The 22,030-nt window shown below is 48.7% G+C and overlaps 1 protein-coding gene across 1 annotated transcript; it reads left to right on the top strand.

Annotated features, from left to right (window-relative positions):
- Positions 1-16,639: 16,639 nt before the first annotated feature.
- LOC138270070 (olfactory receptor 5V1-like) lies at positions 16,640-17,629 on the top strand. Its single transcript, XM_069218843.1, has one exon. It carries the CDS (start codon positions 16,640-16,642, stop codon positions 17,627-17,629), a length of 990 nt encoding a protein of 329 aa, XP_069074944.1.
- The last annotated feature ends 4,401 nt before the right edge of the window (positions 17,630-22,030 follow it).

The following is a 22,030-nucleotide window of genomic DNA, read 5'->3' as shown; positions in this document are numbered from 1 at the left end:
AAAACTGCAGGTCGGTTAGCTGGAAACAAGGTACAAGATTATGATGGGCTACATAACCTGTTCATGAAAGAAAATCTGTGAGCAGTTGTTTCAATGAGACTATCATGTCTGCATAGCAGACAGTGAAAAGCGCGACGGGTGCTACTGCACCCGTCGCACGGCTGCAACACCGCCGGCTCCATTAGGAGCCGGCTCCTATGTTGCGGCCTCATCCCCGCTGGGCCGGCGGGCGCAAACTAGGTTTGCGTCCGCCGGCCCAGCGGGGATGTCGTAATGGGGTAATGACCACCATAGTGTCTTCTCAAGGTCCCCCAAAATCTGCATAGGAGGGTGAGCCTAGGGTCTCCCCACAGTCTAGAGGTGGGTACAAAGGTAGACACTTTGATCCCAGCAAGGCTTGGTGCCATGACTGCACCTACTAAATGGCATCAAACTGGAGACTCTGACTGTAAAAACAAAAATAATGCCTCTAGTTAACCTGCAGTAAATACAGTTGCCAATCTCCAGATGGGATCAGAGGTGTGCTGCCCATGTTAGTGATCACACAGACGCAGCATTAGTCATAGAGGGTAAGGTAGAATTATCCTGTGCTGTATGGCCAAGTAATATGCAAAAATAGAGACAACACCCTTTGATTAATGGGGAGAAAGTGGAAGCACTGAGGGACACAGGAGCTAGTGTTACCATGGTAACTCAGCACTTGGTTCACTCAAATCACTTCCTGGTAGGGATGTCTTATCCTGTCACCAATGCTGACAATGAGACAAAGTTCCATCCCATGGCTATGGTAACCTTTGATTTGGGGGAGTAGTAGGGCAAAAATAAGTGGTTGTGTCCTCATCCATTCCAGTAAATGTGCCTGCTTGGAAATGGCATGGACATGCAAAAAAAGAATGGTCTGAAGGTTGGAATAAATTCAATCAATATTTTTCAAGAACAGTGCTCAATACTGTATTTGTGGATAAATTACTTTCCAATGAGAAGATACGAGGAAGTACTTTACTCAGCGGAATATTAGCCACTGATATGGGAAAAAATTGTCCATTTTATGCCGTTCGTGAGCTGTACAGCCTACGCGAACACAACAACCTCCCCAGGCCACAAGCACAGCACATTCGTGCCTCGCCCATACAATTTATGACAAGGATTTTCCATACCCCTAGTGGCACACACCAGACGTTGAAAAAACACAGAGGCTCCTGAACAATATAGATACTACCGTAAACAGAGGCTACATTGCCCCCGATAATCCTGATGAGGCCCTGATTGAGGAGGCCGAAACACGTTGACACATATTCCGGTGAGATTGTGTTCTCTAATTGGAGTCATCTTTACAAAAAACCACTTAATACGCACTGCAAAACACTTAAAAAATATATAGGTATTTGATAGCTGCTTGTATGTGAACCACCAATCATCGCAACTGAGTGGATTACAATCACAATCTTTAAATTGTAACCACAAACTGTTAATAAAATGTTGTCGGGCACAACCCTCTACTGACGGTATGGTCAGTGTTAAGAATTTGAAAAGCTATAGGTCTGCCTCAGTTGAACCAAGAAGAAAATGTTACTTTAATTTTATGTGTGTAATGTGTTGTCTTGTGAATATGTTTGTACTGTATATAATTCACTGATGAGACACTTTCTGCCTTGTACATAACCAGTTGTAATAAACATTGGAAATTAATTTATCCACAAAGACAGTATTGAGCACAGTTCTTGAAAAATATTGATTGAATTTATCCCTACCTTCAGACCATTCTTTTCTTGCATGTTGTTGTTCAACCCAGGTCAGGTCAGGGTCATAGGGTTCCCTCTTTTTTGCATGGAAATGACATGGATCATTCTCCCTGGGCTGATGTAGAACTAAAGACCCATGCAGCAATATTAGGGATCCCTGAATGGGCATGTGGCAAAACAAAGGCACAAAGCAAACTTCAGAGAGAAAAAGGAGAGCTGGATACTGAAATAGTTTCCCAGCCTCCCAAGAGAAACGGCAAAAAGACTGAGGGACCAGCTTCAAAACAGATCCCAAATCAGGATTCCTCTTCCCAGGAGGAAGAGTCAAATGTCTTGGAGGGAAATGAGCCTGAAGCTCTTGGGCCTTAACATCCAGAGCTCTTGGGCCCAGGGGGACCCTCCATGGAAGATCTGTGCCAGGTGCAGAGGGCCTGTCCCACTCTTGAAGGCCTGATGCAGTAAGCTGCTGCATGAAGAGTTAGGGCATGTCAGTGGTACCCACAGGGTTTATTGTGAGGAGGGGATCCTGTACAGTGAAGCCGGAGAACTCAAACCTTGTGCAACCAGGAGGATGGTAGTGCCTTAGCAGTTCAGAGAATTTCACCTCACTCAAGCCCATGACATCCCCCTAGCTGGGCATCTGGGCCAAACTAAAATGTGGAGTAGGTTAGTTAACCACTTTTATTGGCCAGGAATGTCCCAAAAAGTGAGGGACTTTTGTCAGTCCTGATCTACCTTCCAGGCCAGTGGCAAAGCAGGTGGGCACTTAAAGGCCCCCTAAGTGACACTACCTGAGGTTGGGGTACCCTATGAAAGGGTAGGGGGTCGACATTGTTGCCCCCTCAACCCTCAAACAGCATCAGGACACAGATACAAACTAGTAGTAGTGGATCATGCCACTAGGTATCCTGTGGCAATACCCCTTAGGACCATTACTGCACTTGCAGCTGCCAAAGCCCTCCTGGGTACCTTCACCAGGGTAGGTTTTCCTACGGAGGTAGTATCAGACAGGGGTTCAAATTTCATGTCTGCATACTTATAACACATCTGGAAGGAATGTGGGATGACCTATAAGTTCATCACCCCGTACCATCCACAAACAAATGGGCTGGTTGAAAGAGATGGGATGTCCTGCTTCCTTACCTGCTGTTTCCCTACAGGGAAGTGCCAGAAAAGGGAGTAGGTTTCTTTCCATTTGAAAGTTTGTTTGTGCATCCTTTTAGGGGACCACTAAATCTTGTTAGGGAAGGCTGGGAGAAGCCTCTGAAAGAGCCCAAGCAGGACAGTGTGGACTATATGCTTGGCCTACGTTCAAGAATGGCTGAGTACACGGAGAAAGCCAGCAAAAACCTTCAGGCCAGCCAGGAGCTGCAAAAGCTCTGGTATGACCAGAGAGCTGCTATTGTGGAGTTCCACCTAGGGCAGAATGTTCAGGTGTTGGAGCCTGTTGCTCCAAGGGGACTCAAGGATAATTGGTCTAGGCCCTATACCATACTTGAAAGAAAAGGGAAGATAACTTATCTAGTTGACCTAGGCAGTTGCAAAAACCCAAAAAGAATTAGACATGCTTGTATGACAGTGCTTGTGTGACCATGCTTATGTTTACATATGAGGGACAGGAAGATGAAAGTGAGGCTCCCCCTGATCTCCTCTCCAGCAACCCCCAAGATGGTTCTGTGGATGAAGTGGTCCTATCAGACACCTTCACAGAACAACAGCAAACTGATTGCAGGTACGTCCTCAACAAGTATGTTGGTTTATTCTCTCTTACCCTTGGAGAAACAGACTGGTGTACCCATGATGTGGACACTGGTGACAGCCTGCCTGTCAAGAACAAGACTTATAGACAGTCAGACCATGTACGAGAGAGTTTTCAAGCAGAAGTTAAAAACATGCTGGATTTGGGTATCATTGAATCCTCTGAAAGTCCGTGGTCTAGCCTAGTAGTTTTAGTCCCCAAACCTCACTCCAAAGGAAAGAAATGGGAAATGAGGTTCTGTATTGACTACAGGGGCCTCAACTCTGTGACAAAATCTGATGCACAGTCAATTCCAAGAGCTGATGAGCTCATCAACAGACTGTGGGCTGTCAAATATCTGTGTACTGGCAGATTGGTCTGACCCCTAGAGCAAAAGAGCGGTCAGCATTTTCTACTCCTAGTGGGCCTTATCAGTTCACTGTTATACCCTTTGGACTAAAGAATGCACCTGCCACCTTCCAAAGGTTGGTGAACCAAGTCCTTGCTGGACTGGTGGAATATTTTAGTGTAGCTTATCTGGACGACATAGCTGTCTATGGCTCTGTTACAAATGGGGTCTTTGGTTGGCAGTCAGGTTACCCCCTGTACAAGCAAGGACCCTCACTCTAGGCAGGGTAAAAGAAAATCACCCTCAGCTAACCCCTGCTTACCCCCTTGGTAGCTTGGCAGAGCAGTAGGCTTAACTTCAGAGTGCTAGGTGTAAATTATTTGTACCAACACACACAGTAACTTAATTAAAACACTACAAAAAGACACAACACCAGTTTAGAAAATAGGAAATATTTATCTAAACAAAACAAGACCAAAATGACAAAATCCGACATACATAATTCAAGTTATGAATTTTTAAAGATTAAACTAAAAAATAGTGCTTAGAAACACAAAATGCTTCGATGAGGTGTTAACACGGCGTTGTAACGGAGTCATTCCCAACAAGCCGACACCAGCGGCGCCGGACACGGAATCGCGTAGACCCCCAAGTACAGTACCTTAGGTGAAGAGTGAAAACGAGTTGATGCGCGAAGTCGGGAATAGCGGCGTCGGTGCGAAACGTTGATTCCGTGCACTTCGAGCGGCGTCGGTCACGACGTGGTGCAGCGACATCCACGGAGTCGTGGACTTCAGCGGGGCTGCAGCGGCGTCGGGCCTGCGAAGATCGTCGCGTCCCAACCAAGATCACGGAGTCGGTTGAAGGCGGAGTCACCGGATTAGGCAGCGGCATCGGTCCGGAGTCGATTTTCTTGGATTTCCACCAGCTTTCCTGCCAGGGGCCCAGGAACTGGATAAGGCACCACTTGTCAGAGCAGGAGTCTCTACAGAGACTCCAGGTGCTGGCAGAGAGAAGTCTTTGCTGTCCCTAAGACTTCAAACAACAGGAGGCAAGCTCTAAATCAAGCCCTAGGAGATTTCTTCACAAGATGGAAGGCACACAAAGTCCAGTCTTTGCCCTCCTACTCTGGCAGAAGCAGCAACTGCAGGATAGCTCCACAAAGCACAGTCACAGGCTGGGCAGCACTTCTCCTAAACTCTTCAGTTCTTCTCCGGGCAGAGGTTCCTCTTGTTTCCAGAAGTGTTCTAAAGTCTGTGGTTTTGGGAGCCCGTCTTATACTCAATTTCTCCTTCAAAGTAGGCCTACTTCAAAGTAAAGTCTCTTTTGAATGTGAAATCCTGCCTTGCCCAGGCCAGGCCACAGACACTCACCAGGGGGTCGGAGACTGCATTGTGTGAGGACAGGCACAGCCCTTTCAGGTGTAAGTGACCACTCCTCCCCTCCCTCCTAGCACAAATTGCTCATCAGGAAATGCAGACTACACCCCAGCTCCTTTTGTGTCACTGTCTAGTGTGAGGTGCAACCAGCCCAACTGTCAAACTGACCCAGTAGGGAAATCCACAAACAGGCAGGGTCACAGAAATGGTATAAGCAGGAAAATGCTCACTTTCTAAAAGTGGCATTTTCAAACACACAATCTCAAAATCAACTTTACTAAAAGTTGTAAATTTAAATTGTGAGCTCAGAGACCCCAAACTCCAAAAGGGAATCTACACTTAAATCAGATTTAAAGATAGCCCCCATGTTAACCTATGAGAGGGGCAGGCCTTGCAACATTGAAAATCGAATTTAGCAATATTTCACTGTCAGGACAAATAAAACACATTACTAGGGGGGTCATTCTGACGGGGCCAGGGTTGGCGGGAGCACCGCCAACAGGCTGGCGGTGCCCCGCAGGGCATTCTGACCGCGGCGGTTTGGCCGCGGTCAGAAGAGGAAAACCGGCGGTCTCCCTCCGGTTTTCCGCTGCCCAAAAGAATCCTCCATGGCGGCGCAGCGGGATTCTGACACCCCACACCGCCATCCTGTTCCTGGCGGTTCTGCCGCCAGGAACAGGATGCCGGTATGGGGTGTCGTGGGGCCCCTGGGGGCCCCTGCAGTGCCCATGCCAATGGCATGGGCACTGCAGGGGCCCCCGTAAGAGGGCCCCACAAAGAATTTCAGTGTCTGCTCAGCAGACACTGAAATTCGCGACGGGTGCAACTGCACCCGTCGCACCTTCCCACTCCGCCGGCTCCATTCGGAGCCGGCGTCCTCGTGGGAAGGTTGTTTTCCACTGGGCTGGCGGGCGGCCTTTTGGCGGTCGCCCGCCAGCCCAGTGGAAAACCCAGAATCACCGCAGCGGTCTTACGACCGCGGTGCGGTATTCTGGAGGGGGGAACTCTGGCGGGCGGCCTCCGCCGCCCGCCAGAGTTAGAATCACCCCCTTTGTGTCCTACCTTAACCATACACTGCACCCTGCCCTTGGGGCTAACTAGGGCCTACCTTAGGGGTGCCTTACAAGTAAGAAAAGGGAAGGTTTAGGCGCCAATCATAGATAAGCCAATTACATACACATTTTGTAAAGGAGCACTTGCACTTTAGCACTGGTTAACAGTGGTAAAGTGCCCAGAGTAACAAAAACAGCGAAATCAGAGTCCAGCACACATCAACAACCTGGAGAACAGAGGCAAAAAGTTAAGGGAGACCACACCAAGGATGAAAAGTCTAACAGGCTCCACCTGGCAGGATCACCTGATCTACCTAGGGAAGTTCCTTGAGACTCTCCAGAAGGCAGGCCTCACTATCAAGGCCAGTAAGTGCCAGATAGGGCAGGGGAAAGGTGTTCACTTGGGTCTACTGGTTGATAAATGCCAAGTACAACCCCTCCGGCCGAAGATTCTGGCTTAGGAAGCTCCCGCAACCCAGACAAAGGTCAGGAAATTTCTAGCTTGTCTGGCTATTATAGGAGATTTGTGAACGACTATGGCACCATAATTACCCCCCCTCACAGAGCCAACCTTATTGAAAATGCAGAAAAAGGTTAACTGGACAGTGAGCTGTCAAAAGGCCTTTGCCATTCTGAAAGAAGCTATTTACACTGCTCCAGTCCTACAAGCATCAGACTACTCCAGGCCATTCATAGTCCAAACAGATGCTTGCGAAATGGGGATAGGAGCGGTCCTTTCCTAAAAAAAGGATGATACACATGACCAGTCAGTTGTTTTTATAAGGAGTAATCTACTCCCTAGGGAACATAATTGGGGTGCCATAGAGAGGGAAGCCTTTGCTGTGGTCTGGGCCCTGAAGAAGCTGAGGCCATTCTTGTTTGGTTCTCACTTCATAGTTCAGACTGACCACAGGCCTCTCCGATGGCTACAAAAGATGAAGGGTGGAAACCCCAAACTGCTTAGGTGGTTTGATTGTCCTACAGGGAATCAGGGAATGGACTTTCAAGTGTAACACAGACCTGGAAGTGTCCATGCCAATGCAAATGACTTCTCAGGGTTTTTCCACTTAGATGATAAAGGCTCACTAGGGAAAGGGTAGTCTCAACCTTTTTCATTTGGGGGGAGGTAGTGTGAGAAAAAGGTCTCTTTTTGACATGGTTAGCCCCCACTTTTTGCATGATGTAACCTAAAAAGTCCCGTTCCCAGGGCCCCTGCTAACCAGGTTCCCTGGGCCGGAGCTCTTTCCCTAAATCTGTTGTGATGCTTGGCACACAGGGATACACTCTTAAATATCACTGCCCCTAGTAAATGGGTACACCAGTACCCAGGGCATGGGATATTAGCAGTAGGTCTCTGAGGGCAGCAGCACTGATTGTGGCACCCTCTAGGGCCCTGCACCTAGATTCATCCAGTACTTCTATTGCAGGCTGAGTGTCCTGGGGCAAGCCTAAAAAGGCAAATTTGACATGGCACACTCCCTGTGTGCCCTGCCCACCCTATACTGAATATGTTATGTGTAAGTCACCCCTCTGGCAGGCCTTCCAGCCCTATGGCAGGGTGACCATGCTTTAAGTGAGGGCATAGCGGCATGAGCAATATGCCCTCACTGTGTCCTTGCCAAACCTCGGACATAGTGAGTAAACAGAGCAGCCATTTTAAGTACATGTACTGGGCCCAGGCCAAACAGGAGTTCCCCAGCTACATAATAGCCACTCTTCACCTGGGTTGTTTGGTATAAAAAAACTCAGGATCATAAATCTAAACTAGTGCCAGTATTGGATTGATCCCTAAATGTACACAGGGGACACCTTAGATGTATCCCCTGCAAAAGCTAACCTAACTGGCATGGTTGCTGACTGGTTCCATCCAGCATGCCACCTCCAGACAGCCAATATACAAACCTGGGGGAGAGCCCTGTCTCTCTGGTTTGTAAGACAATCCCCTTCCTGGGTGGAGCAGCTAACAGCCCTTCCCTCAGGAATGTGCACTCTCCTGGCAGTGACCTTCAAAGGGCTAGCACCCTTGAAACTCGAGCCACCCGGCCTGCTGCTAGCAACATTTTTTTTCCCAATTTTGTCAACCCCCACTTTTGGCGGGAGCAAATGCAGGAAGCCACACAAAGGGTAGGAGGAGGGGTCTCGCTAAGCATGCACCACCACTAGGGGCTTGCTGGCGAAGGGGACCCTCAATTTCATTTTCCTCCACATTGGATGGCAGGAAAATAGCGAGTGAGGTTGAGGGTACGTACCCTTCCCACAGGAAGTGGTCACTGTAGTGGGTGTGGCCACCCAAAAGTAAGTGTCCCATTGGACACTAGCAGGTTTCCCCTAAAACGCCCACTAAATTCAGTATTTAGTGGGCTCTCCTAGACCAAGAAACAAGATTCTTCAGGAAGAAAAGAAAACAGCACCAAAGAACCCGACGGGACGAGAGCAAAGGACCTGCTGCACCAGAAGAGGCTCCAAGACCCCTGCTTGCTGCACCAGAGTCCTGACAATCACCACTGCTGAGGATCTGACCACTGGACCAACCTCAAAAGACCCAGAGGACCTCCAGGCTTTGCAAATATCCCAAGATCTTCCTCTTGAGTGTTTTACCTTGTAACCCCTTTGCGCTCCAACATGCATAATATATGCATGATGTATGCTAAGGGGGCATTCTCTCGTTAGAGGGTCGCAAAAAATGGTGCAATGGAATCTACAGTTTTCCATTGCGCCATTTCTAGCGTCATTTTTAAAACCTGCTTAAAGCCATCATTAAAATGAGGCTCCCATTGATTTCAATGGGCCACTTAACACTATAATGAATTAGCGTCATTTTTTTGCGCTAATCCAGTACAACGTTACACTAGCATCAATAAATGACACTATTGCCCCTAACAAGTGCCATGGTGTACTGCATTGTAAATACGGCGCTTCCATGGTGGCGTTAGGGGCTGCAAGATTTACAGTTTCTTGTAAATATGGCCGTAGGTCCTAACTATAACTTTTTATTTGTGATAAATTGAACAATTGTAAAAGATAATAAAGTGAAAAATACAAAACTGCCACAGCAGAGCACAGTGTGAGGTGAGCAGGTGTATGTTCAGGATATCAGGCATGTGCGTGTGTGTACGTGTGTGTGTGGGGGAGGGAGAGACCAAGAAGGGCCTACCCTTGAAGTTGAAAAATAAAAATCATGTAATTTTAGTGCTGAGTTTACAGACCTCTGGACAATTAAAATGAGTTTGCCAACTGTTCATAATGCCTTATAAACTCATGTACCGTGTTTCAGTGCCCCTACAAATGTTTGCAAACATCAGAATTTATTTGTGGATCTAAATTGAGGGGGGGTAAGCCTAAACATTAGATTGGATGGAGGCTACCTACCTGCACAGCGAAACTTAGAAACATTTCCCAGGCGGGCTCTAGGAGTGTCCAGCCCCTGAAGCTGCTATCACCAGTATCTGTTTAAAGGCATTTAGCAAAAAACAAATCAAATGTCTACTTTTGCAAACTACATTTTTTAAAATAATTTATTAAGTCTTTGAGGTTGGAAGAATGATTGTGTGTCTATACATACATGCTGGGTTTGGACTTTGGGCTTAAATGTTCCAGGTTCCTGAAGAAGTAAAACTTTATTTATAATAATGTCAAAATATGCATTCTTTCTAAAATTGTACTCTTGGTTGATGCCCAAAGTCCATTTTTCAATTGAAGTATACAATTTTGGTAAACTAATAATCAATCAATCAATCAATCACTGCATTTGTAAAGCGTGCTACATACCCGCAAGGGTCTCAAGGCACTGGGGATGGGGGGTGCTACTGGTCGAAGAGCCAGGTCTTGAGGAGTCTTCTGAAGGCCAGCAGGTCCTGGGTCTGTCGTAGGATGGTGGGGAGAGTGTTCCAGGTCTTGGCGGCGAGGTAGGAGAAGGATCTGCCGCCGGCGGTGGTTTTTCGGATGCGGGGGACTGTGGCGAGGGCGAGGTTGGCTGAGCGGAGGCTTCGGGTGGGGGTGTGGAAGCTGAGTCGGTTGTTGAGGTAGGTGGGTCCGGTGTTGTGCAGTGCTTTGTGTGCGTGGATCAGGAGGTTGAAGGTGATCCTTTTGTTGACGGGGAGCCAGTGCAGGCCTCTCAGGTGGAGTGTGATGTTGCTGCGGCGGGGGACATCGAGGATGAGTCGGGCCGAGGCGTTCAGGATGCGTTGGAGTCGTCTCAGGAGCTTGTTTGTAGTTCCTGAGTAGAGGGCGTTCCCGTAGTCGAGTCTGTTGGTGATGAGGGCCTGGATAATGTTTTTTCTCGTGTCGAGGGGGATCCATTTGAAGATCCTGCGGAGCATACGGAGGGTGTTGAAGCAGGACTCGGAGACGGCGTTGACTTGCCTGGTCATGGAGAGAGTGGAGTCGAGGATGACCCTCAGGTTGCGTGCGTGGTCCGTGGGTTCCGGGGCTGTGCCTAGTGACGTGGGCCATCAAGAGTCATCCCAGGCTGATGGGGTGGGTCCGAGAATGAGGACCTCCGTCTTGTCTGAGTTCAGCTTCAGTCTGCTGTCCTTCATCCAGTCGGCTATGGCCTTCATTCCTCGGTGGAGGTTAGCTTTGGCGGTGTGGGGATCTTCGGTGAGGGATATGATCAGCTGGGTGTCGTCGGCGTAGGAGATGATGTTGAGGTTGTGTTGTCGTGCGACTTGGGCGAGGGGGGCCATGTAGATATTGAACAGTGTCGGGCTGAGGGAGGATCCCTGTGGGACGCCGCAGATGATCTCAGTGGTTTTGGAGCGGAAGGGTGGGAGGCGGACGCTCTGGGTTCTGCCGGAGAGGAAGGATGTGGTCCAGGCCAGGGCCTTCTCTTGGATACCGGCGTCATGGAGGCGTGCTGATAGGGTGCGGTGGCAGACCGTGTCAAAGGCTGCTGATAGGTCCAGGAGGATGAGGGCGGCTGTTTCTCCTTTGTCCATCAGGGTCCGGATGTCGTCAGTGGCGGAGATGAGGGCGGTCTCGGTGCTGTGGTTACTTCGAAAACCAGATTGGGACGGGTCCAGGATGTTGTTGACTTCGAGGTAGCGGGTCAGCTGTTTGTCGACAATCTTCTCGGTCACTTTTGCCGGGAAAGGGAGCAGGGAGATGGGACGGAAGTTCTTGAGGTCCTTGGGGTCCGCCTTGGGCTTCTTCAGAAGGGCGTTGATCTCGGCGTGCTTCCAGCTTTCTGGGAAGGTTGCTGTCTCGAAGGAACAGTTGATTGTTTTCCGGAGGTGGGGCACGATGGATGCGCTGGCTTTGTTGAAGACGTGGTGAGGGCAGGGGTCCGATGGGGATCCGGAGTGGATGGAGTTCATGGTTTTGATGGTGTCTTCGTCGCTGACGCTGGACCAGACGGTCAGGCGACTGGTGCGAGTGGTAGTCGCAGGGGTGGTGGACTCGGTGGTGGGTGCGGGGGGGTCGGGGTTGAAGCTGTCGTGGATGTCGGTGATCTTGCGGTGGAAGAAGGTGGCCAGGGAGTCGCACAGGTCTTGAGATGGCGGGATGTCGTTGGTGATGGAGCTGGGGTTGGAGAGTTCTTTCACGATGCTGAAGAGCTCTTTGGTGTTGTGTGCGTTGTTGTCTAGGCGGTCCTTGAAGGCGGTCTTCTTGGCGGTCCTGATGAGTTGGTGATGTCTGCGGGTGGCGCATTTCTTCTCCAGCTTCCAACAGGTGTGCTTGGAGATCCGGAGGTCCTCGGTGAACGAGGCGGCTTTCTTGTTGGTGTGGTTGGTTGTAAGGGGCGGTGGTTGGTGAGAGGGGCGAGGGTGTTGGCGCAGTCGTTGATCCACTGTGTGAGGTTGGTCGCAGCAGTGTCTGGGTCGGTGGGGTCGGTGGGTGGTCTCAGGGCGAGGGCGGTAGTCAGTTGGTCCCCGGTAACCTTGCCCCAGCAGCGGCGTGGTAGCTGTTGGGTGCGGTGGTGTGTGGTGGGTTTTCTGAAGGTGAAGTGGACGCATCTGTGGTCGGTCCAGTGTGGTTCGGTGGTGTGGTTGAAGGAGACGTGGGGGCTTGCGGAGAAGATGGGGTCGAGCGTGTGTCCAGCGGCGTGAGTGGGTGTCGTTACTAGCTGTTTGAATCCGAGGTTGGCGAGGTTGTCGATCAGGGCGGTGGAGTTGGCGTCGTTGTTGTTCTCGAGGTGGAAGTTCAGGTCCCCGAGGAGGATGTAGTCCGTGGAAGAGAGGGCGTGGATGCTGATGAGGTCAGCGATGGTGTCACTGAACTGTGGGCGGGGTCTGGGAGGTCTGTAGATGAGAGTTCCTCGGAGGGTGGTGTTGGGGTCGGTGTGGATCTGGAAGTGCACGTGCTCGGCGGTGGTGAGGGTGTCATCGGTGTTCGTTGAGATTTTGATGGAGTCTTTGTGGATGATGGCAATTCCTCCTCCCACTCCATTAGTGCGGTCTCTGCGGGAGATCTTGTAGCCCTGTGGGATGGCTATGGCAATGTCTGGTGCTGAGGTGGCGTTCAGCCAGGTCTCCGTCAGGAAGGCGACGTCAGGGGCAGTGGAGTCTAGGAGGTCCCAAAGTTCGATGGCGTGCTTGCGAGCGGAGCGGGTGTTGAGGAGGATGCAGCGGAGGTGGTTGGGTTCTCTAGCTGGTGGTGTGGAGGGTTGGATGCTGGTGAATCTGCAGTTCCGGCAGGTGAAAGGCCCCTGGGTGCGTTTCGGGGTAGCCCAGTAGCAGGGGTGGTCTCGTCTGGTGTTGAGTGCGTTGAGGGTGCTTGCGTCGTAGTGCAGTCTGGTGTTGCGGGTTTGCGGGTTCCAGGGGTTCTGGTGCTGGGTGCGATCCAGGCGCAGACGGGCTTGCCTTAGGCGCGCCTTCAGCCGCCAGCGGCGCGCCCGCTGCGCGCCTCCGCTTCGCGGCCTCCATATGAGGGCAGAGGGAGTGAGGAGCAGCTGGGAGGTAGGAGCGGGGCGGCCAAAGGGAGTGAAGGGGGCGGGGCAGCAGGGGCTCAGCAGCAAGGGAAAAACCCGGGGAAAAACCCAGGGGAAAACCTGTGGAAAAAACGGCGGGAAAAGACGGCGGGAGAGGGACAACAGAGCACAGGGGTACAGAAAGCAAAACACAGGGGCACAGAATGAAAAAAACAAGTGGCACAGAAGCACAAGCTCAGGGGAATAGAAAAAAGGGAGCGAGTAGTCAGGCGGCAAAAGCGGCAACGGAGGTTCAACCCACAGGGGGCTGTGTGGCAGATGGGGGGAGCGACCTGCCTGGTAACAGGGTCAAAGGTCATTATCAAATAATTATTTGATACTTTTGTAAGACTCTCAATGGAAGCTCGTGAGTCAAAAACATGAAGTCCCACAATAATACATGCATGCATGTATGTCTGCCTACGATTTTACTAAAGTGCAAACCTAGCCAAAGGCAGCAGAGCATTGTACATGGTCAAAGGCAATACGTAATGGAGAGAAAGCTGGGTTGTGGACAGTTAATGCACTTTGTTGCAATATTCTTTAAAGAGGTGAGTCTTCAATTCTTTCTCAAATTGGAACAGGGCTGTGGCGGTCCTAATGGATACAAAGGTGCTATTCTGGATCCTGAGTGCATAGATGGAAAAACGCCCATTGTTTTCTTTTTTGATTTTGTACACTTCTTAGTCTGCAGTCTGATGGTGTCCTGGCTGTGGTTTTGTCAGAATCACCAGAGATGGCTGAGAGATAAGTGGGGGTGATGTTTTTGTAAGTGATGTAGCTGGTTCTGAAGATGATGTGGCTGGCGAGAGGACCTAATGGGGTTCCATCAGGGAGGGGGCGATGTGTTGATATCTCTCCAGGCCCTGAATGAGGCCAGAAGCGTAACTAAACTTTAGGGCCCCCCGCTGTGGTTCCGTCTGGAGGGTCTCCACATGACAATCTGTCCTTCCATGTGACTTCACTGCAGTTGTATAGGGTTCAACCACATACTGACCAGCAGCCACAGTGCAATGTGATGGTCCAGCAATACCCCCTGATGTTGTTGTAATGTGCCCGAGAAGGAGAAAGGGCAGAGCCTTAACCCCAAATGTTAATCACCTGCCTCTTTTGAAAAAATCCTTACACTTTACTCATGTCCATCTTGTGGCCTCTGTATCTGCCCACACTGCTTAGGAAACCAAACATGATCCAAAAAACTGAATCCGCTGATGGATAGAAGATTCCTGAATACTTCCATATTGCATTGTGTCACGGGTCCTCCTTATTTTCAGCTACCTGCAGAATATGCACATCAGGTCCTACTGTGCATCCTCCAAACACCAATGCCTTCTGCCCAAAATTTAGGTGCTCCTCCGCTCCATTTTGAAATTATGGAAAAGTAAACCTGGGCCATATATTGAGATAAAAGATACTTTAGGGCACATTTATAATTTATTCATGCATTCTAGTATCTTAAACTGTCCTTGCGCACTGGATGCTGCCTAACACAGACACAGGCACCCTTGTACCTGGTCCAACGGTGCCTGCATTACTATCAGGATCATTTTTGTACAGAAAGGGGGACCTTCTGTCACAAAAACAATCCTTGGAGGCATATTCCTCTTTCTATATCTACTGCAGAATGTAGCACAGATGGAAAGAGTAGGTAATGAGGGGAATTAAAGATATTTCTCCTCGTTACATCTGTGTCTGGAGTGTACCATATTTTGGCACAAACTCATGTTTACAATTCTTTGTAAATCTGGGCTTGTGTCAAAATACATGGGTGGATGACTGGGAATGACCATGCTCTGCCCATTTAATGCTAAACTGATCCAGGGTATCCCTGGGTAGTGCTAGTCGCTTCCTTGTGTTACTTTGTATTTTTTAAATCACGCAAACCAATGCAAATTTTCTCTTGCAAAGTTTAATAAATGCTACAAATGACATTGCATTGTGGTTGTGCCACAAAAGTGATGCAAACCTGATGCAAATGTGGGCTTCTATGTAATTAAATATGATTACAAACATGGGCTCCTTGTTACGTTATGTTATGCAGAGTGTAAATCAAGCCTTGACCCGGGATGTTACCCTGCACTGAGCATGAGTGAGTCTTGCTAAATCTTTGGACTAGGGGGACTACTTAAAAGCCAGGTCTCCAGCTTCTTGCTGAATTCAAGATGCGAGGAGACTCTTATGTGTTATGACAGGAAGTTCCACACCTGAGGAGCAAGGTAGGAGAAGGCTCAACAGCCGGATCTGTTTTTCTGTGTGCGTGGGATATGTGCAAGCAGGAGTCCAGGCAAGGTGAGGTGTCTGGAAGATTTGTGAAAGCAGATGTGATTGTTGAGGTATGAAAGGCCAGTGTTATGTAGTGCCTTGAAAGTGTGGGTAAGGACTGTGAATTGTGCTAGTTTGTGTAAGGGGAGCCAGTCGAGCTCCTTCAGGTGTGGAGTGATGTGAGCTTATTCCTTCAGAGTACAATTGATACAGATATACATCAAGGACTTGGACTTTGTTATGATCGCATAAAAGACTTGTTGGATGAGATAACGTTTTTACAAGAGAAGTTGCCTCCATCATCAGTGTGGCAGAGATAAGTCCTCAATCATATTGGGAGAGAAAATGTCCCCACATTTTGAGTCCTCCCTCACTGTGGTTGTGAAGAGCTAATGTAGTAGTAAAAACCTGGCCAGACATTTTTTTTCAGTAGTGGATGGTGGAGTTATGACCACTAACAATGCCCTCAGATTGTACCAACAAATACAGTGTCAGGGCTGACATATCTACTCTCACTAACATGGTAGCTGGGTTACATCTTCAAGTATTTTCGAAATACTACAGTTATCTGTTGAAGAAAGACTTTCATAGACTTCTGCCAGACATGCTGACCCACAAGCCATCCCTGGTTGGGAAGATCTGACTTCTTTATTGACAGAATTATCCTCACACCTTGGCAGACCCACTAGCAGAGCTGGAGGAAGTACAGACCTACACATCCAATGTACAATAAATTTACAAAAAAAAGCGGGTAAGCCATTATAGGTACAAATGGAATCTGGCGTTTATTGGCAGGATGACAGCTGCCACCCTCCTCTAAATGAGGGCCTTATTCAAAATCTGATAATCATAATTTTCTGAAAGAGAATCAGAGAATTAAGTTCACTCCCAGATCTCCCTCTTCTTTGCAAATTCATGACTAGAGGCCATCTGCTTTGCTTGGCTCACATGATAGTGCATTGAATCTGTATTTCAGAGAAGGGTTCACCTGCTCAGTTTGTCATGAGGCCCCAGCAGACAGCATCCCAACCACCCGCACTAAGTGTGTAGATTACTTTTGGAACTTTTGCTTGACCCTGCAATCCCTCATAGCGGATGTAAGATAAGGAAATAATGTGGCATTCACCAAAGTCTAACAATTGAAGATATATATACGTTTTTGAACAAACAGCATTTGAGTAAGGAAAAAGAAATGAAAGTTACAGATACTATGATCCACTCAGCTAATGGTCATTATCTCTTTCTAGGTTTGCGCATCTCAATGGAGAATGAAACCTCTGTTAATAATTTCATCTTCTCTGGGTTCTCCCACCTTCTCAGGTACCAGGGTTTTCTCTTTGTGGGTTTCTTATTCATTTATCTCCTCACATTGATGGGCAATATTTTAATATTTACTCTCATCTGGGTGGACACCCATCTTCACACACCAATGTATTTCTTCCTTGGAAACTTGTCTGTCCTGGATATTTGTTACTCGTCGGCCACTATTCCACAAATATTGCACAACTTGCTAATGGAGAAGAAAGTGATTTCCTTCCAGGCCTGCATGTCTCAGCTTTTCTTCCTGATCACCTGCGCTGGTGCTGAGTGCATCCTTCTGGCTGTGATGGCATACGACCGATTTGTTGCTATCTGTGCTCCTTTGCGTTACTTAGCAGTCATGAGTAGAGGAAGGTGTATCCAACTAGCTACTTGTCCTTGGGCAATTGGGATTCTCAACTCTGCCCTTCACACTGTCCTGACCAGCTCATTATCTTTCTGTGATTCCAATGTCATTCAGCATTTCTTCTGTGATGTACCCCAACTCCTGAAGCTTTCATGTGTGGACACAAGCCTCAATAACACTGTACTCCATGTGGTGACAGTGTTCGTCGGCTTAAGTCCATGTCTCCTGATCATCATCTCCTACTTCAACATCCTATCTTCCATCATGAAGATCCGCTCACCAGAGGGAAGGTGGAAGACCTTCTCCACCTGTGGGTCACACCTGACAGTGGTCTTCCTCTACTATGGAACTGTTAACTTTAACTACAATCGTCCTACTGATGGCTACTCAGTTCACATTGACACCCTGGCTTCTGTGCTCTTCTGTATGGTAACACCGATGCTGAACCCCATCCTGTACAGTCTACGGAATAAGGAGGTTATGGGAGCTCTGAGGAGAACTGTGCACAGACTTCACCTCCTTACAGAAGGTTAAGATGTTCTCTGCAGAGTAACAATGTGTCTATGTACTGTGGATACAATAAAATATGGACACAATATGATTGTATCAGTTGTTTATGACTGCAGAGGTAAATGTACTTAGAAAGATTGTTCTGGAAAATAATTCTCTACAAAACTGATTAATCAAATGTTCCAATTTAAGTGACATTCTGTAGGAGGCTGGACTGGCTTGTAGTGAGTACCAAGGGGTACTTACACCTTGCACCAGGCCCAGGTATCCCTTATTAGTGTATAGGGTGTCTAGCAGCTTAGGCTGATAGATAATGGGAGCTTAGAAGAGCAGCTTAGGCTGAACTAGGAGACGAGTGAAGCTCCTACAGTACCACTAGTATCACTTGCACAATATCATAAGAAAATACAATACACAAATATACTAAAAATAAATTATCTCAGAGTGTACCCTCAGTATGAGGATAGCAAATATACACAAGATATATGTACACAATACCAAAAATATGCAGTATAGTCTTAGAAAACAGTGCAAACAATGTATAGTTACAATAGGATGCAATGGGGACACATAGGGATAGGGGAAACACAAACCATATACTCCAAAAGTGGAATGCGAACCACGAATGGACCCCAAACCTATGTGACCTTGTAGAGGGTCGCTGGGACTATTAGAAAATAGTAAGGGTTAGAAAAATAGCCCACCCCAAGACGCTGAAAAGTGAGTGCAAAGTGCACTAAAGTTCCCCAAAGGACATAGAAGTCGTGATAGGGGAATTCTGCAGGAAAGACACAAACCAGCAATGCAACAATGATGGATTTCCAGTCGAGGGTACCTGTGGAACAAGGGGACCAAGTCCAAAAGCCACAAGCAAGTCGGAGATGGGCAGATGCCCAGGAAATGCCAGCTGTGGGTGCAAAGAAGCTGCTACTGGACAGTAGAAGCTGAGGATTCTGCAAGAACGACAAGGGCTAGAGACTTCCCCTTTGGAGGATGGATCCGCAACGCCGGGGAGAGTCGTGCAGAAGTGTTTTCCTGAAGAAAGACCGCCAACAAGCCATGCTAGCTGCAAATTGTGCGGTTAGGGTTTTTGGATGCTGCTGTGGCCCAGGAGGGACCAGGATGTTGCCAATTGCGTCTGGGGACAGAGGGGCCGACGAGCAAGACAAGGAGCCCTCTCAGAAGCAGGCAGCACCCACAGAAGTGCCAGAACAGGCACTACAAAGAAGAGTGAAACAGTGCTCACCCGAAGTTGCACAAAGGAGTCCCACGTCGCCGGAGACCAACTTAGAAAGTCGTGCAATGCAGGTTTGAGTGCCGTGGACCCAGGCTGGGCTGTGCACAAAGGATTTCCGCCGGAAGTGCACAGAGGCCGGAGTAGCTGCAAAAGTCGCGGTTCCCAGCAATGCAGTCTGGCGTGGGGAGGCAAGGACTTACCTCCACCAAACTTGGACTGAAGAGTCACTGGACTGTGGGAGTCACTTGGACAAAGTTGCTGGATTCAAGGGACCTCGCTCGTTGTGCTGAGAGGAGAACCAGGGGACCGGTGATGCAGTTCTTTGGTGCCTGCGGTTGCAGGGGGACGATTCCGTCGACCCACAGGAGATTTCTTCAGAGCTTCTAGTGCAGAGTGGAGGCAGACTACCCCCACAGCATGCACCACCAGGAAAACAGTCGAGAAGGCGGCAGGATCAGCGTTACAGAGTTGCAGTAGTCGTCTTTGCTACTTTGTTGCAGTTTTGCAGGCTTCCATCGCGGTCAGCAGTCGATTCCTTGGCAGAAGGTGAAGAGAGAGATGCAGAGGAACTCTGATGAGCTCTTGCATTCGTTATCTAAGGAATTCCCCAAAGCAGAGACCCTAAATAGCCAGAAAAGAGGGTTTGGCTACTTAGGAGAGAGGATAGGCTAGCAACACCTGAAGGAGCCTATCAGAAGGAGTCTCTGACGTCACCTGCTGGCCCTGGCCACTCAGAGCAGTCCAGTGTGCCAGCAGCACCTCTGTTTCCAAGATGACAGAGGTCTGGAGCACACTGGAGGAGCTCTGGGCACCTCCCAGGGGAGGTGCAGGTCAGGGGAGTGGTCACTCCCCTTTCCTTTGTCCAGTTTCGTGCCAGAGCAGGGCTAAGGGGTCCCTGAACCGGTGTAGACTGGCTTATGCAGAAATGGGCACCATCTGTGCCCATGAAAGCATTTCCAGAGTCTGGGGGAGGCTACTCCTCCCCTGCCTTCACACCATTTTCCAAAGGGAGAGGGTGTAACACCCTCTCTCTGAGGAAGTCCTTTGTTCTGCCATCCTGGGGCAGGCCTGGCTGGACCCCAGGAGGGCAGAAACCTGTCTGAGGGGTTGGCAGCAGCAGCAGCTGCAGTGAAACCCCTGAAAAGGCAGTTTGGCAGTACCAGGGTCTGTGCTACAGACCACTGGGATCATGGGATTGTGCCAACTATGCCAGGATGGCATAGAGGGGGCAATTCCATGATCATAGACATGTTACATGGCCATATTCGGAGTTACCATTGTGAAGCTACACATAGGTAGTGACCTATGTGTAGTGCACGCGTGTAATGGTATCCCAGCACTCACAAAGTCGGGGGAATTTGCCCTGAACCATGTGGGGGCACCTTGGCTAGTGCCAGGGTGCCCTCACACAAAGTAACTTTGCACCTAACCTTTACCAGGTAACGGTTAGACATATAGGTGACTTATAAGTTACTTAAGTGCAGTGGTAAATGGCTGTGAAATAACGTGGACGTTATTTCACTCAGGCTGCAGTGGCAGGCCTGTGTAAGAATTGTCAGAGCTCCCTATGGGTGGCAAAAGAAATGCTGCAGCCCATAGGGATCTCCTGGAACCCCAATATCCTGGGTACCTCAGTGCCATATACTAGGGAATTATAAGGGTGTTCCAGTAAGCCAATGTAAATTGGTAAAATTGGTCACTAGCCTGTTAGTGACAATTTGAAAGAAATGAGAGAGCATAACCACTGAGGTTCTGGATAGCAGAGCCTCAGTGAGACAGTTAGTCATAACACCGGTAACACAGTCAGGCACACTTATGAGCACTGGGGCCCTGGCTGGCAGGGTCCTAGTGACACATACAACTAAAACAACATATATACAGTGAAAAATGGGGGTAACATGCCAGGCAAGATGGTACTTTCCTACACAACCACCCCCCCCCCAAACGAAGGACAATAAGACTAGTCATTCCCTGATGGGTCTTCATTGTCTAAGTGGAAATATCTGGAGAGTCCATCTGCATTGGAGTGGGTACTCACAGGTCTGTGTTCCACTGTATAGTCCATTCCCTGTAGGGATATGGACCACCTCAACAATTTAGGATTTTCACCTTTCATTTGTTTTAGCCAAAGTAGAGGTTTGTGGTCTGTCTGAACAATGAAGTGAGTGCCAAACAGGTATGGCCTCAACTTCTTCAGTGCCCAGACCACAGCAAAGGCCTCCCTCTCTATGGCAGACCAACGCTTTTCTCTAGGGGTCAACCTCCTACTAATAAAAGCAACAGGTTGATCCTGGCCCTCAGAATTAAGTTGTGATAGGACTGCCCCTACTCCTAATTCAGATGCATCAGTTTGGACATAGAACTTTTTAGAGTAACAAGGGCTTTTCAGGACATGTGCAGAGCACATGGCCTGCTTCAGCTCCTCAAAAGCTTTCTGACAATTTGCTGTCCATAATACCTTTTTAGGCATTTTCTTGGATGTGAGGTCATTAAGAGGGGCTGCAATGGAGCCATAGTTCTTAATGAACCTCCTGTAGTACCCAGTAAGGCCTAAGAAGGCTCTCACTTGAGTCTGAGTAGTAGGGGGAACCCAATCAATAATTGTTTGGATTTTCCCCTGAAGTTCCCCACCAACCAGGTGTCCCAGATAAACCACCTTCCCCTGCCCTATCTGGCACTTTGAAGCCTTGATAGTGAGGCCTGCCTTTTGCAGGGCCTCCAAAACATTCCATAGGTCGACCAGGTGATCATCCCAGCTGGAGCTAAAAGACAGCTATATCGTCCAAATATGCTGCACTGAAAGCTTCCAGCCCTTGCAGGACTGTGTTCACCAACCTCTGAAATGTGGCAGGTGCATTTTCCAATCCAAAAGGCATTACTGTGAATTGGTAATGTCCTCCAATGGTTGAAAATGCAGTTTTAGCTTTAGCATCTTCTGATAATTTGATCTGCCAATACCCTGCAGTCAAATCAAAAGTGCTTCGATACTTGGCAGATGCCAGTGTATCTATGAGCTCATCTGCCCTGGGTATAGGGTGAGCATCAGTTTTGGTTACCTGGTTGAGACCTCTGTAGTCTACACAAAACCGCATTTCCTTCTTTTCATCTTTGGAATGGGGTTTTGGTACAAGTACCACAGAAGAGGCCCATGGACTTTCAGAGTGCTCAACCACTCCCAGTTCTAACAT

This window comes from Pleurodeles waltl, chromosome 2_1 (assembly GCF_031143425.1).
Source record: "Pleurodeles waltl isolate 20211129_DDA chromosome 2_1, aPleWal1.hap1.20221129, whole genome shotgun sequence".
Lineage (NCBI taxonomy): Eukaryota > Metazoa > Chordata > Amphibia > Caudata > Salamandridae > Pleurodeles > Pleurodeles waltl.
Note: the sequence above shows the minus strand (reverse complement) of the source record. Positions and strands in the feature narration are given on the sequence as shown.